We start from the raw sequence: 13,737 nt of genomic DNA on the forward strand, positions 1-13,737 counted from the left end.
TGTACATATGCATACATATATACACACACAGACACACTGATATTGTGCTGGGTACTCCTAAACCTAAACTGAGCATTGTTTCATTGTTGTATTGATTTCAATATTTCTGTTGAAATGTCAAATCACGTTAAAGTTAACACAATTTTACTTTTCTTTCTTGTTCAATTTGATGCTTCATAAAAAGTGTTGCATTTGTCTGAGACAATAAATAGGAAGATCATTATTCAAGGCACACTCATGTCAAATCGAATGGCAGTACAAAAACTGTCCCAAATAAATTGTTTTTCTTTCTTCTTTTTTTTTTTCAACTTTATAGTGCCAGCATTGGGAAAGCCTAGCCTAACAACCCTGGGCACTTCAGCGTCAGGAGATCCCAAGCTCTAGACCCTTTAGTACCTTTTCTGTCCAGCTTTGTGTGTGTGTCGGACGGAAAAATCATAAAGTGCGGGTCTGTTGCTAAGAGCTCTGAATTTATACATTGACAGCAAATCAGATCTGATTTTTTTTTCTTTTTTAAAAGTGCCACTATGAAGGCGGATGGGGCCTAAAGAAAACTGGGGTTATGATATTCAAATGAACAAAGGGGCATGGAGCGAACTGATGCTGCTTCTCTTTCTATTAGTCTTACTACTTCAGCACACACTGATATATAGTTCCTCTTCTACACAAAACTGTCCCACAACTAATGGTAAAACTTTGACGGATTCCTATTCCTGGAGATCAGATTATATAATTATAGAATCACTATAACAACACTAGTCAAAATTTACCGTACCACTTTTTTGAAACAAATTGTAAGATATTTTAGCACACAAAATGCATAGGGATGTTAATTTTTATAAATCTGAGAATTAAATTTTCTGCAGAAATGGAGTTAAAGTAGTGACATCTGCCATGTATGCACATCCATTTAACCCTCTCTAAACTAATTCATGTTATATTTAGAAGCTGTGACTTCAAATAGAATCGAGTCTAACCACTTTGATTCGAGTATAAATCTTGGGCATTAGCTCGGTAGGGGGGACAGAGGGCAGCAAGGGATGGTGTAGCGGACACAACTGTCCCTGATTATTTCAACGTGTTATGAAATAGAAATGCTTCTGGAAGCATAGGAATGAATGGGTATATCAAGAAAAGTAGTATAGCTCACCCTGAGATGTCCCTGTGCTCGCTCTCTTGTCTCATTCTTCTATCTACCTCTATGCATACTCGTATTGCATGGCTTCATGCTCAGTTTACTTAAAATAAATAATATAGCCTAGATCATATGGCTTCATGCAAAATATAATACATGGATGTATGAATGTAGGTAAGATGGAGGGGGGGAGGGGCAAAGCAGAAGAAGTGAGGGATGGTTGTCGTAGCGTTGTCAGGGCTTGGTACTACATACCAGTCAGCAGCTGCCTTATCTAGAATCTCTTTCTTCTGGCTGGTAATGATGTTCCTAGGAGGAGAAAGGGTTTATGAACCTTGGGATCCTCTTTGATTTTAGATTTACTGTCAAATATGACGCTCAGTGCTACATATCCAATTATATTGACATGTTTTAGACTCAGTTCATGCTACAATGCCAAAGGATTGTTGTCCGCGTATCGTCATCACACAAAATAGACTAATTCTAGCATTCTCAGTTAACGCCACTTTCAAATTGAAGATTGAATTCAGCTTCTCTTCAAGAAATCACACGTTTAGCTTAATATACAATTTCCTACAAGCAGTGGCCAAAAAAATGATTACTTAAAATGGACTTTTGTCTTCTAAAAAACTCTCAGGATATCACGTGGGTTTAACAGAGTAACGCAAAATCAAAGTAAAACAGTTTTTTAAAATGCCTAAATAATAATGTACCTGCACATGCCAAAATACAAAATCCAATAAATACAGAAATTATTGCACAGTTAAAGGCTCCACATATGTTATAACTCAACTGACTGATTGTTTAAAAAGGAACCCCAAATGAGGCAGTTTAGACAGCTTCAATTGGTGTTAAGATCTCTGTTTTCACTTTTTTTTCAGTTGGCAGTTTCTTAAAAACACAAAATTAACCCAAAATTAAGTTTTCAGAATAAGAGTATCCAGCTACCCCGTTTTGTTTATTTTTTAAGTCAAAGTGTGGTGCAGAGTATGGAAACAGAGAACCTGGTTTAGGTTCTCTCAGCTTGTTCTTGTTCAATTTTGACCTCATTGGTCATCAAATGTTCTCCATGCCACTTTTTCATATGTTTTTCCAGAGTGCTGTACACGCTGAAGGGCATTTGGCAAATGTCACAGCGGTAGACCTCCTTACCATGCTGGCCATGTGTCTTCATGTGGCGCGTGAGCTTGGAGCTCTGGGCACAGGCATAGTTGCACAGCTCACACTTGTAGGGCCTCTCGCCAGTGTGACTGCGCCGGTGCACCGTCAGGTTGCTACAGTTCTTGAACACCTTGCCGCAGTATTCGCAGGTGTCGCACCTCCTGCTATCCTTGGAGGTAGGCCGGCCTCCACCCAGATGAGGTGTGCTGCCTCCGCTGGCGGTGCCGCTGCGGCCCGACAGGCCTCCATCCAGCAGGTCACCCGGAGGCGTTGAGAACCGCAGGCTGCCGTTCTCGGACGAGTGCTCAGAGGAGGTGGCGAAGGGCGATTGTCTGGAGTCAGTGAAGCCTAGGAAAGGGTCTTTGATGAAGTGGCGTGAGGCCGCATAGCCCACTAACCACTGGGAGTAGACGTTCTCAGAGGGGATGTGGGGTGCTGGGGGAATGTCCAAGTCTTTTTCAATCTTGATCCTCTTATTTGAGGAGTTGGACAGGCTGGGGCTGGTGATAGGGGTGGGCTTACGGGGAAACAGGCCTGAGAAAGAGTCACCGGAGCCACAGTTCCGGCCGTTAATGGTTGTCCTCTCTTCCTGCTGGTGGTGGTGATGGTGGTGGTCCATTTCCCCAGCCACTGAGTCCTCATCCCCAGTGTCCCGCTGGCCATCCGAGCCCCTCTTGGAGAAGGGCATCCTTTTACGATTGTCAACTATCAAATTATTGTACTGCTGTATAGAGTTGAGCCCCCCACCGTCCACCATCTTCTCAAGGGCGAGTGATGACTTCTCCTCTGAGGGCAGTTTAGCGCCATTCTCCCTGTTCCGGTAGAACTCAGACTCCATGCTGAAGTTGGATTCTGGTCGACTCTCATTCTCAAGTTCCTCTTCTTCTTCTTCCTCCTCTTCCTCCTCATTGCCTTCCCCCTGGAAGTCCCCATCACGATTCTTCATGCCCTCACCTGTGACATCACTGGTGCCTGGCTCTGGGGAGCTTGTGGTGGACAGTCCATCATCTGAGCGCCCCGTCAGGGATCCAGCCTTGTGCATGTGTGTCTTCATGTGGCGCTTCAGCTTGCTTGCCTGAGAGCAGGCGTGGTCACACAGCTGGCACTTGTATGGTTTTTCTCCAGTATGGCTGCGCCGATGCACCACCAAGTTGCTCTGGAACTTGAAGGTCTTACCGCAGAACTCACAGGACTTGACCTTGGCCTGTGTCTGGGGAGGGGTGGTGCTGTTTGGGGGCATCGGCGGTAAGGGGGGGGTGCTCAAAAAAGGTGATTTTGGCCCAGGCTGGAAGGGGTTGGGGTTTAGTAGTCGGTGCATAGGGTTGGCCCTGCTGGGTGACAACGGTGGTGTGGTGGTGTTGTTGTTCCCCGCCAACTCACGTAACCGCCTGGAGAAGTCCATGGACTGGGACTCCATGGCCACAGGTGTTAGCCGCATTACCCTCTCAAAGGCACTAGGGTGCTGTGAGATGAGGCCCATTTCCTCTGCGCTAAGGCGTTCCAGCCGATGGGGGTCCAGGTGGTGGCGGGGAGGCGGGCTGATGAATGGAGGCGTGTTGGGGAGGCGGTTCTCCATGAAGCTTGGCGGAGGCTCCCGGAGCAGGGGGCCCGTCATCCTCAGGAGGTGGAAGGGGTTGTTGTCCCCGAGAAAGTTGGTGAGGGGGGACTGCGGGATGGAGTCATTGCCCATGGGTGGAGGCATACTGATGCGTGGGGTGAGGGATGCGTTGGAGGGGTTGGACTCCAGGTATATGCGAATGCCGTGGGTGTTCTGGGCATGCTGCAGCAGGAACCAGGCACTGGGGAAGGGCTGCTTACATGTGGTACATATATAGCTGGAAGGCTCACCCCTGCCACCTGCAACACACAGAGAAAGAAATATATTCAATATTTCAGCTGAGAACCAACTTATTCTATACTACGCTCTTAGAACTTCAGTCAGAGATGAACAAGCACATCTGAAATGGCAAGCATGTTTCAAGTGCAAAATGAAACATGGATTCCTTTTTAAGATTATTAGATCAAATGAAATCTACTTCATTCATGAATCAGATTGTCATGAACAATATCGCTTTTTTTTTTAAATAACAGCTTATTTGCAGTGTGTAAACTTTTCTTGGTTGTAAAGCAGTGAGGTAAGTGTGTATGCTTTATACGCTGCCTAATAGTCATAGTCGCTGGAAAGGCCTTGGCTCATCATGCTGTCACATAAATGCTACATACTTATCACACTTTTGACAAGTACATTTTCACAGTCACACTGGATTGGCCCACACTGGATCCATGTTTTAAGAGGTGCTTAATCTCTCACGTAGTAGAGTGAATCTCCCACTACAAACTGCTGAATTATAACAGTGTGTGACTGTGTGTGTGGCTTACACATACAGTAAGCATCATGGTATGATATATGTACTGTAAGTTTGCATGCTCAGTGAATGATTTAAAAAATCTGGGAACCCCTCCAATCAGTCTGTAATGTTTGCCGAGATAGAGATGCCAAACTATTATTATTTATTATATATAAATATTAGTGAAGTTGGAGGAAGTACAAGTTCAAGAATTATTTAACAAAGACTAATCGCACACCAGTAAATAAAGGTCTCAGCTCTTCTGGGGAGTAACATTCTTTAAAAATCCGGCAAGCGCAAGAAATGGGCGTAGAGAAAGGGCTTAAAAAAATATATCATGGAGTTACAAAGGAGAGCAAAGTGATGATTGTACATATGATATTTTCAAAATGATTAACATTATAAAAAAGGCAGTTGTATCTGTGTTATGAGTCTGAATAAAAAAGGCACAGTCTTCAATTAATGTTGGCTAAAAAAATCCACTTATCACCCTTTTAGAAGTGAGACTTTTTTAACCATTTCCTAGGCAGTGGAAGACCTTGAATACTGACTCTGCAATCGCAAACATCAGCTCCTTCAGAGTTAAGGACGGCAAATGTCTTGTCAATCAATGGTAATAAATGAGATGGAATCACAGAAAAAGAAAGACAAGTAACCCAAATGTCTAAACAAGCTTTTCCAAGACCAATCGATGTGATTTTGGGAGAGCAGACGTTGATCTGTTTTATACCTTTAACAACTAATTAATGCTGAAAGTGCTTTCATGTAATACACAGGTTCTCGCAATTCAAAAGGGAGTGTTACCACCACGGCACAACCAAGGACACTAAACAGGCTGAGGAGCACTCCTACAGGGATTATACAGAGACACCCCCTCCACACACACACACACACACACACACACACACACATACAGATAGTGGTAATTGTGCTCTTGTTCTCGTATTTATTAAATGAAAGCTTGTTGTCTTGACCTAGTACACTAATTTCAGATACTAGGAGAAACATATGCTGCTGTAATCGTTTCACTTAATTGTGTGTGTATGCGTGTACATGGCAGCTAAACACAAACACACACACACACACACACAAGTACAGAAATATATGCTGAATACTGATATTGTTTTCATTGTTATATTTTTAGATGTCTTTATATCAGAATGCACTACTATGGGGAGCAATTTCTATTTATTTTGTCTGGAAATGCACGCCTGAAAAAATTAATTGAAATTAAATGCATGCATAATGCGAAATAAAAATAATCAAATCAATAAATTGTATATTTATTAAATCTGTATGTATTATATTTAAATCCCAAGTGTTTGAATTTTAAAAGGCCTTCCAACAATGTTTTATATACATGTAAGAAAATCCCAATAAATGATCTATGAAAAATATCATAACTCATCGGTAACATCTCATTTATTTTTTAAACTATCAGCAGAGAAAAATTCCAAATTGTCCCTTTAACAATTCAACACTCAGTAATTCAATCATTTAATTTCTCTCTGACATGAAACCTTAACACCTCTCCTCTTCTCATATAATCATCTCCCTCCTTGCGCTCACTCGTGTGTGTGTATACGTGTGTGTATGTGTGTGTGTTAAGGAGGACAGGCGAGAGGCTGAACAGCTGTTCACCTCCACAGTCCTTTTGAGCCTTTTGACTTAATTATAGTGGACAGCACACACACACACACACACACACGCACACACACACACACACACACACACGTACAATGAAAAGCTCCCCACGCCTCAGCTTTTGTCTGCACCTTTCTCTCTCTCTGTGGAGAGAGAAAGGTACACACAAACACAAGCTGTTTTACTCCTGAATCTTAAGACCCTGAACACTCCAGAAAAGAAACATCCACCCCTCTCTCCCTCTCTCCCTCTCTAACTCTCTCCGTTTGCTCGACCCATCCATGAGTAAAAACTGCAGAGAGACGATCCTCGCTTCATCCTCCGTCTTTCAGCTGAACTTCTTGTCTCCCGACAGAAGTCATCGGGGGGGGCAGTCGATGTTCATTTCTACCCAACAATTAAGAGCAGAGGGGTGTGTGTGTGTGTGTGTGTGTGTGTGCGTGTGTGTGTGTGTGACTGTGAGAGGAGTGTGCGTTTTTGCACTGAAAAGCCATTTCTCTCCGGCCGCAGTGGAAGGAGCAGGGTTTTTGTTTGGGGGAAGTGTGTGTGTTTGTGTGTGTGTGTGTGTGTGTGTGTGTGTGTGTGTGTGTGTACGTGTGTCTGTGTGCGTGTGCCTGTGTGTGTGTGTGTGTATGTGTGTCGGTGTGTGAGTGTGTGAGCGTGCGCCCTCCTGGGGGAAGGGAGTCCAACGCAGATGGCAAATAAAGTATGCAGCCCAAGGCGAGAGCACATTATGCTAATTCTAATGTCAGCTGTACTTTAATATACGACTCTATTTAATCACCCCATTATTTCCTATTTCCATATGAAAAAACACATACAGAGAGACACAGAGAGAGAGACACACAGAGAGAGAGAGAGAGAGAGAGAGAGAAAGAGAGAGAGAGCTGCTCATCACTTGATTTGGTAGAATGCAGAGACCCATGTTTTATGGAGTGCTGTGTGTGTGTGTGTGTGTGTGTGTGTGTGTGTGTGTGTGTGTGTGTGTGTGTGTGTGTGTGTGTGTCTGCGTGTGCGTGCGTGTGTCTGCGTGCGTGTGTGTGTGTGTGTGACTGAATGAGAAAACACACTCCCTCTTCGGCATCTGCATAGATACTTTCTTCCTCTCTCTCCTCTCTCTGTGTGTTTCTGTTTTACACGCACACACAGTTTGAATTATGACCTACTGTATGTGTATTTATAGTAAGTGTGTGTGTGGGGGGTGGGGGGGGGGTGTCTCCACAGCTCTGTAAAGGTTATATCAGTTCACTTTGTGTTTTTGACATCCAGCTTCCTCTGTGTAGAAATATCAACACTTTCCCTTACAGACATACTGTAAATCCTCTGAGTGGAAACAAATTACTAGCAAATAGGTCACATGTTTTGGTGTCCTGTTCATACTGTATGTGCTCTGAATCGTCAAAATCCCTTCTTCACTCAACACTGTCAGTCAAATGCAACTTGCCTGAAACTAATTCCCCTCTTATTTAGTCTTACTAGGCATTTTATTTTTGCCAAATGAATGATGCTTAGCATGATGTTCCGTCTGGCATGACACGGTACAAACCTTTTTCACAGCAGGCATTTAAAAAGATAAGAGCAAAGGTGTAATCAATAACACTAACCATGACTCTTTCCCGTTGAAATGTCCCAGCATGCCATGCCAGTAAGATAGGCATTTAAGGTTAGAACTGAACATTCTGATCTTTATATGTGGAATTAAATGTAAAAAAAAATGATGAACAATTTGGACAGAAAGCAGAAAGGATACACGTTAACAACAATCTGTCAGACAAAGAAGACGTGGAAGAAAGCAATGCTAATGCAACACACAGCAGCCTTTAGCTCCAGCTATGACAAGCTATCAATGCTTCCATATTTCAAAACATTTTTGGAAAAGTATAGATTATACAGTTCATGTGAAATAACCTCAGTTATAATTTCTGTCTAGAAGATATTAAAATGAGCTACTGCATTACCAGTAACAAGTCAGAAAAATGCATTGATTATATACTTATTTATTGTTCAGCCTTAAAACATTGTTGACTTTTTTCTTTGTAAAAACAGAGTATGTGTTTTGTGAACCAGCACAGTGACATTGTATCTCGCCATCTGATCTGTTGCTGAGGGATTACAAGGACTTCTAACATCCAGTCCAGAGTTTAGCCTGTGGCTTCAGGGATTAGTGACATTTGAAAGCAGCTGTGAGCATTATTTTTGACATATAGGGATTAAATATCCTTCTATTCATGCTAAGTTATGCACCATTTGTTATGTACCATTTGTTAAATGCTTAATTTAAAAAAAAAAAAAAAAACACTTATAGTAGGCTAACTCTTTCCTAGCATCTCGTTTAATGGAAATATTTAACTTTTACTGGTTTAAAATTGACATTTATTGCACAAAACCATTATAAAATTGAAAGAAATTTATTTGAAATTACCAAATCATTTATTTTAAATGACTGGAAGAGAAGACCCCCTCACACACACACACACACACACACACACACGCACACACACACACACACACACACACACAAAGCCAATGTCCTAGAAATCAAACTCATCTTACCTTTTAAATTATAAGGAAAAGAACACCAACAGCAACAAAAAAGAAAAAAAGAAACATACAGATGCTGACAAAATGAAGTGAGTTAACATGAGTCTGTCAGTGGGAGACTCCAGGCCCTTTGCCTGTATGGGTTTTGTTTGGCTCACGTTCTCACACACTCACACACTCACACACGGTTACACACTCTAGCAGCACAACCGCTTTGAGAGAAAAGGAAAATGTGTGCTGTTGTGGTTAATAAAAGTTGTATTCACTTTTCACATTTCTTGTAAAGGGTTGATCTATAGACACACACGAAAGAAACAAAGAAAATGTGTGTGTGTGTGTGTGTGTGTGTGTGTGTGTGTGTGTGTGTGTGTAGCCATATGGAGGAGAAACAAACAGAAACAAATACGCTGGCTTGCATCCCTCTATCAATCCCTCCATCCTTCAGTAGCGCTTGCTTCTAGGTATTCTCTCCCTGGTTTGGTTTCACACAGTATAAAACTCTCATTACTGACTGATTCCAGTTTTCACTATGATTCAATTTGCCATAATTACTGCGGCTGCGGCTAATAAAAAAGGGAAGAGAGGGAACGGCTAGAAATCGGTGCGAAGGTCAACTGGCAGTTAGCGGCGTTCATTTTCATCTCAGTGTATTCATCTGGGGCGGCTAATGGCCCAATTCCCCCCCACTCACCCTCCCTCTCTGCTCCTCAATAAATATTGCTGGAATTACAGGTTAAATAGCTAAATTAAATCACAGCTATTACAGATGAGGGAGGGAGGAAGAGAGAGACAGAGAGAGGATTAGAGAGGGAGTCAAATCTGTGCAATTACAGAGGAAGCGCAGATCGCCGTAAAGTGTGCGATTAATATAGCGAGTGTCGGAGAAGCGCCGTCGGATTATTGTATCAAATTATTACATACATCATTTTTTTTCTCTGTGGCCGGCGGCCGAAGAGAAGACAAACACTGAAAGTGGACTGTGAAAAGCCAGAGAGTTAAACACACTCACCTCTAATCTTTAACTCCACTTACATGGATGCTTTTACATTCAATTTACAGTTTCACTCTCCTCTTCTTTTCACCTCTTAAACGGGCGTTCTTGTGACAATTTACTTCAAGGTTTATTGTTTTTTTAAATTCTAAACTGAATTTCATCACATGGAGACATGATTATACTGGTGTGTAATTGAGCAAAACTCAAAACCTCTAAATAGATTCATCTGAAGGGTCAAGATTCCTTCTTGTCAAGTACACATATCTGTGATGAAATATACTTTAATCATGGTTCATTTAAGAGCTTTGTCCTGGGGACCTTGAGTTTAAAATATGTTATCACTGACTGACAAATATAGAGACAACCCTGACTCAAGTGGAGGGATACACCTGCGGCTTGTGGCTGGCTAGTTGAGGGATTTACTTCAAAATGCAAAAGATTTTCTTCAAAGAAACTCAAACAATATCACCTCCAGTTCTCTCCAGAATGCATCATTCATACCTTTTTGTTCTCACTCTGTCAGTCATTGTGAAGGAGACAGACACAGACCTCCTCGTGTGGTTCTTTCTACAGTAGTTTATTGTTGGTATTCTGTGTATGTTGATGGATGAGGATGAGGATGAGGGTCAAGGTGGTCCTGCTCTATTACCTGTCTCTGTGTAAAGACCTTTATTGTTTAATTTTGTGCCTATATAATGCATATTACTAAAATAATGTGTTGGATCAAATTATCACACAGCAAATTTGGGCCAGGTAGTATTCTATCTCAGAAAAACTGTACACAAAGACAAGAAGACATGGGGGATGATAGGGCCCCATAGCAGGTTAAACCGGATATGCACAAGACAAAACTCTTCATGTGTAAAACAACTATTTGGTAGGTTTTCAAAATGTTAAGACAATAAAAATGTGCGCAACAATAATCATATTAATATATCATATCAAGATCATGTCACCAGGATATGATTTCGCTGTAAGCCAATAAATGATAACATTAAATTATTACCCATCAGCCCTATGGTGCACAACCACCCTCAATGTAGCTAGAGCAGTAGTCCACCAATCAGAAGGTCGGTGGTTCAATGTCCTTGGGCAAGATACTGAACCCCAATTTGAGTGTGTGTTGAGTGTTTATCGTTCCTGATGAGCAGGTGGCACCTTGTACAGCGGCCTCAGTCTCCAGTGTGTGAATGGGTGTGTGAATGGGTGTGTGAATGAGTGTGTGAATGGGTGTGTGGATGGGTGTGTGAATGAGTGTGTGAATGGGTGAATGCTGGCTTGTGTTGGAAAGTGCTTTGAGTAGTCGCTAGGTCGAGAAAAGTGCTAAATAAATGCAGTCCTTGACAACAAAACATTACAGAGAAAGTTAAGTAACTATTAACAGCTGCTTAGCTGAACTAATATCCTGTATTTTTTATGAATGGCTTCTATTGTAAGTATTCTGAGTTTGAACATGTCTGTGTATGTGTAGGATTTAATTAGCCTAGATTCCATATACTATATATACAGTATACAGTATAGTGTCTCTATTACTGTTAACAAATACAATTTAGACAACTATAGCCACATATAAAACTGATCATTACAAACCATTATTGTGTTTTTTCCCCCCAGTAATGTGATTCAAATACAATGACCACAATTCTAGTCCTGATTCAACTAGGTTTCCTTTTCTTTCTCTCATTCATCCATCTGTCTCCATCATTTCATCCCTCTGGTTAGTGTAGTACAGTACTCTCCTCTCCTGTCCCTTCACCTTGATCTCTCAATCAAGGAGGCTTAAGGACACCGTATTGTACAGTAGCCCCCCCCCCCCCCCCCCCCCCACCCCAATCCCCCCCCCCCGCTCCCTCCATCCAATCAAACGTGGATTAGAGACCTGAGCTGGTTTGCATACAGGAAGTGTAGCAGCAGAGCAGGTCTTGATGTAAGGGGAGCAATGTCAGCACCGAGGCATTTACATACAGAACAAAGCTGACATGAGCCAATGGTACAGTGGCTCTCTCTCTCTCTCTCTGTGTGTGTGTGTGTGTGTGTGTGTTCCTCTCTTGCTCTTTCGTCCACTTGTAAAAAGTTTCCTGACATGTTTTTTTGTTGTTGTTTTTTGCCTTATTAAACCAGCGGTGTCATTAACATGTGTATGATCTAAAGGTGCCCCCCATCCAGACACATACACATAAACACATGCACTAAAGCACAAATCCTCATCTTGCATGGCTAATGTCTTGTTTATCACCATAGCATGGCAACAAATACATGCAAATAAGAAGTGCGTGTGTGTTTCCATCTCTGCAGACACAGTACACTGTCTCACATACAGTATGTAGGCTATACACTGTGCATACATCCATGCTACAATAACAACTAGGAGAATGTTTTTCTTTTTTTTGCTTGTGGAGAGTTACAAAGTGTTTAGTCTGTGCGTGTGTCTCCTCCTAATGAGATAATTTCAAAAAGTTGAGCTCATTTGGCGCCGAGTTCCCAGTATTCTTTAAGCAATCTGTTAGTTTTGAATGAAGTGGTTTGAGAGCAGGGTTTTAACGTCATCCAACAGGCTTTTTAAATTGGCTTTAATAGCTTGCGACTAAAATCACTACAGGACCACACAGCAGCAACTTTAATTAAATCGTGCCCTAACTGTACGGAAATGAGAATCTCGAGTATGGGCTTTATCTGCTGCATCTGAGTCACTGATTCACTACAGCTACTTCACAGCTCCCAAAGCTTCGGTTGGCCAGAATAAAAACTCCTTCTGGGGAAACTGAGTCATCTCTGAGCTCAGCTCGCCACAGATGCTGTTGGCTAAAGACCAAGAGGCAAACCCCAAACTCTTGTTGCTATACAGGCTGTTACTGTCAGCCTACATGCCATGAGCTGGATTCCCATCCAAGGTTTTTTTTTCTTTTCTTTTTGTGAATTATGATGTGTCAAAAGTGAAAAGCTGAATGGAAAATTCAATATTTGTTTTTGAAAAATGTTATGCCCATTTAAAGTAGATTGTTTTTTTTTTTGTTTTTTAATAAGGAATCTGGAAGAATGAAAAGACATATGCTCTTTACACGAAAGCTGAAAAGTGTTTTTTGTATTCTTTTCAGTAGAAATCTCCCTGATACTCACACTGAACAGACAGCCAAAGTGATCCCAGAACTCCTCTGTTCCAGAGAGAAGAAAACTTCATTTATAATCACATTTACATTTGTAACAATGTATATTACTCACATTTCAACTCTATAACATCATTTGTGACATAATGTCAAGATGGTGTATTAAAAAAAACACTCTAATGTCTTTGAATATTTCTGTTGTTTGTGGCCATCTCCGACAACCACGAGTCCTACGCAGGTTGAAAGTCAGCAGCTCAACAGAGTATGCTAGCCCAGTAGCTTTGGCTAATCCAGACGTTAGCGGTCAGAAAACAGTGACATAAGACACCAGAGATCACAGCTCAACAGTGTTCAACTGTTTAACAGTTTACTTTTTCAGTAAGAAGAAAAGTGAAAAGCTGAATGGAAAATTCAATATTTGACTTTGAGAAATGTTATGTCCATTTAAAGTAGAGATAGTTTTTATCTGGGCAACACAAGTTAGCAAAACAGCAGCTAGCCCGGAGGTGATGTTTGGACTTTGGCTCTTTAATTGCATTTTCTTTTTCACTTCATTATTCAGTCTGACATTATGTTCATGTTAGTGATTTTCTGTTTGAAAGAGGGGTGGTTTATCCCTACTCAAACAATAGAGACTGACGTATCTGTAAATCTTGCGAGAAGTTGTAACGTTGCGTCGATCTGATGCACGCTTGACGCCATTTTGTGGCCAATTTCAGTCACCACCTTCGTTGCTCTGGTACACGAAGATGACATCCTCATTCTCACACCCAGAAAATAGCAGTCAATGAGTACAACACCAGACCTACT

The 13,737-nt window shown here is 41.7% G+C and overlaps 1 protein-coding gene across 1 annotated transcript in view; it reads right to left on the reverse strand.

Annotated features, from left to right (window-relative positions):
* Positions 1-620: 620 nt before the first annotated feature.
* Positions 621-13,737, reverse strand: part of bcl11ba (BCL11 transcription factor B a) — a 48,390-nt gene continuing 35,273 nt past the window's right edge. Inside the window, exon 3 of the mRNA XM_074660225.1 lies at positions 621-4,153. Within this exon, the coding sequence (XP_074516326.1) occupies positions 2,145-4,153 (2,009 nt within the window). The 3' untranslated portion in view covers positions 621-2,144. The remainder of the gene's footprint in view (positions 4,154-13,737) is intronic.

This window comes from Sebastes fasciatus, chromosome 15 (assembly GCF_043250625.1).
Source record: "Sebastes fasciatus isolate fSebFas1 chromosome 15, fSebFas1.pri, whole genome shotgun sequence".
Taxonomy (NCBI): domain Eukaryota; kingdom Metazoa; phylum Chordata; class Actinopteri; order Perciformes; family Sebastidae; genus Sebastes; species Sebastes fasciatus.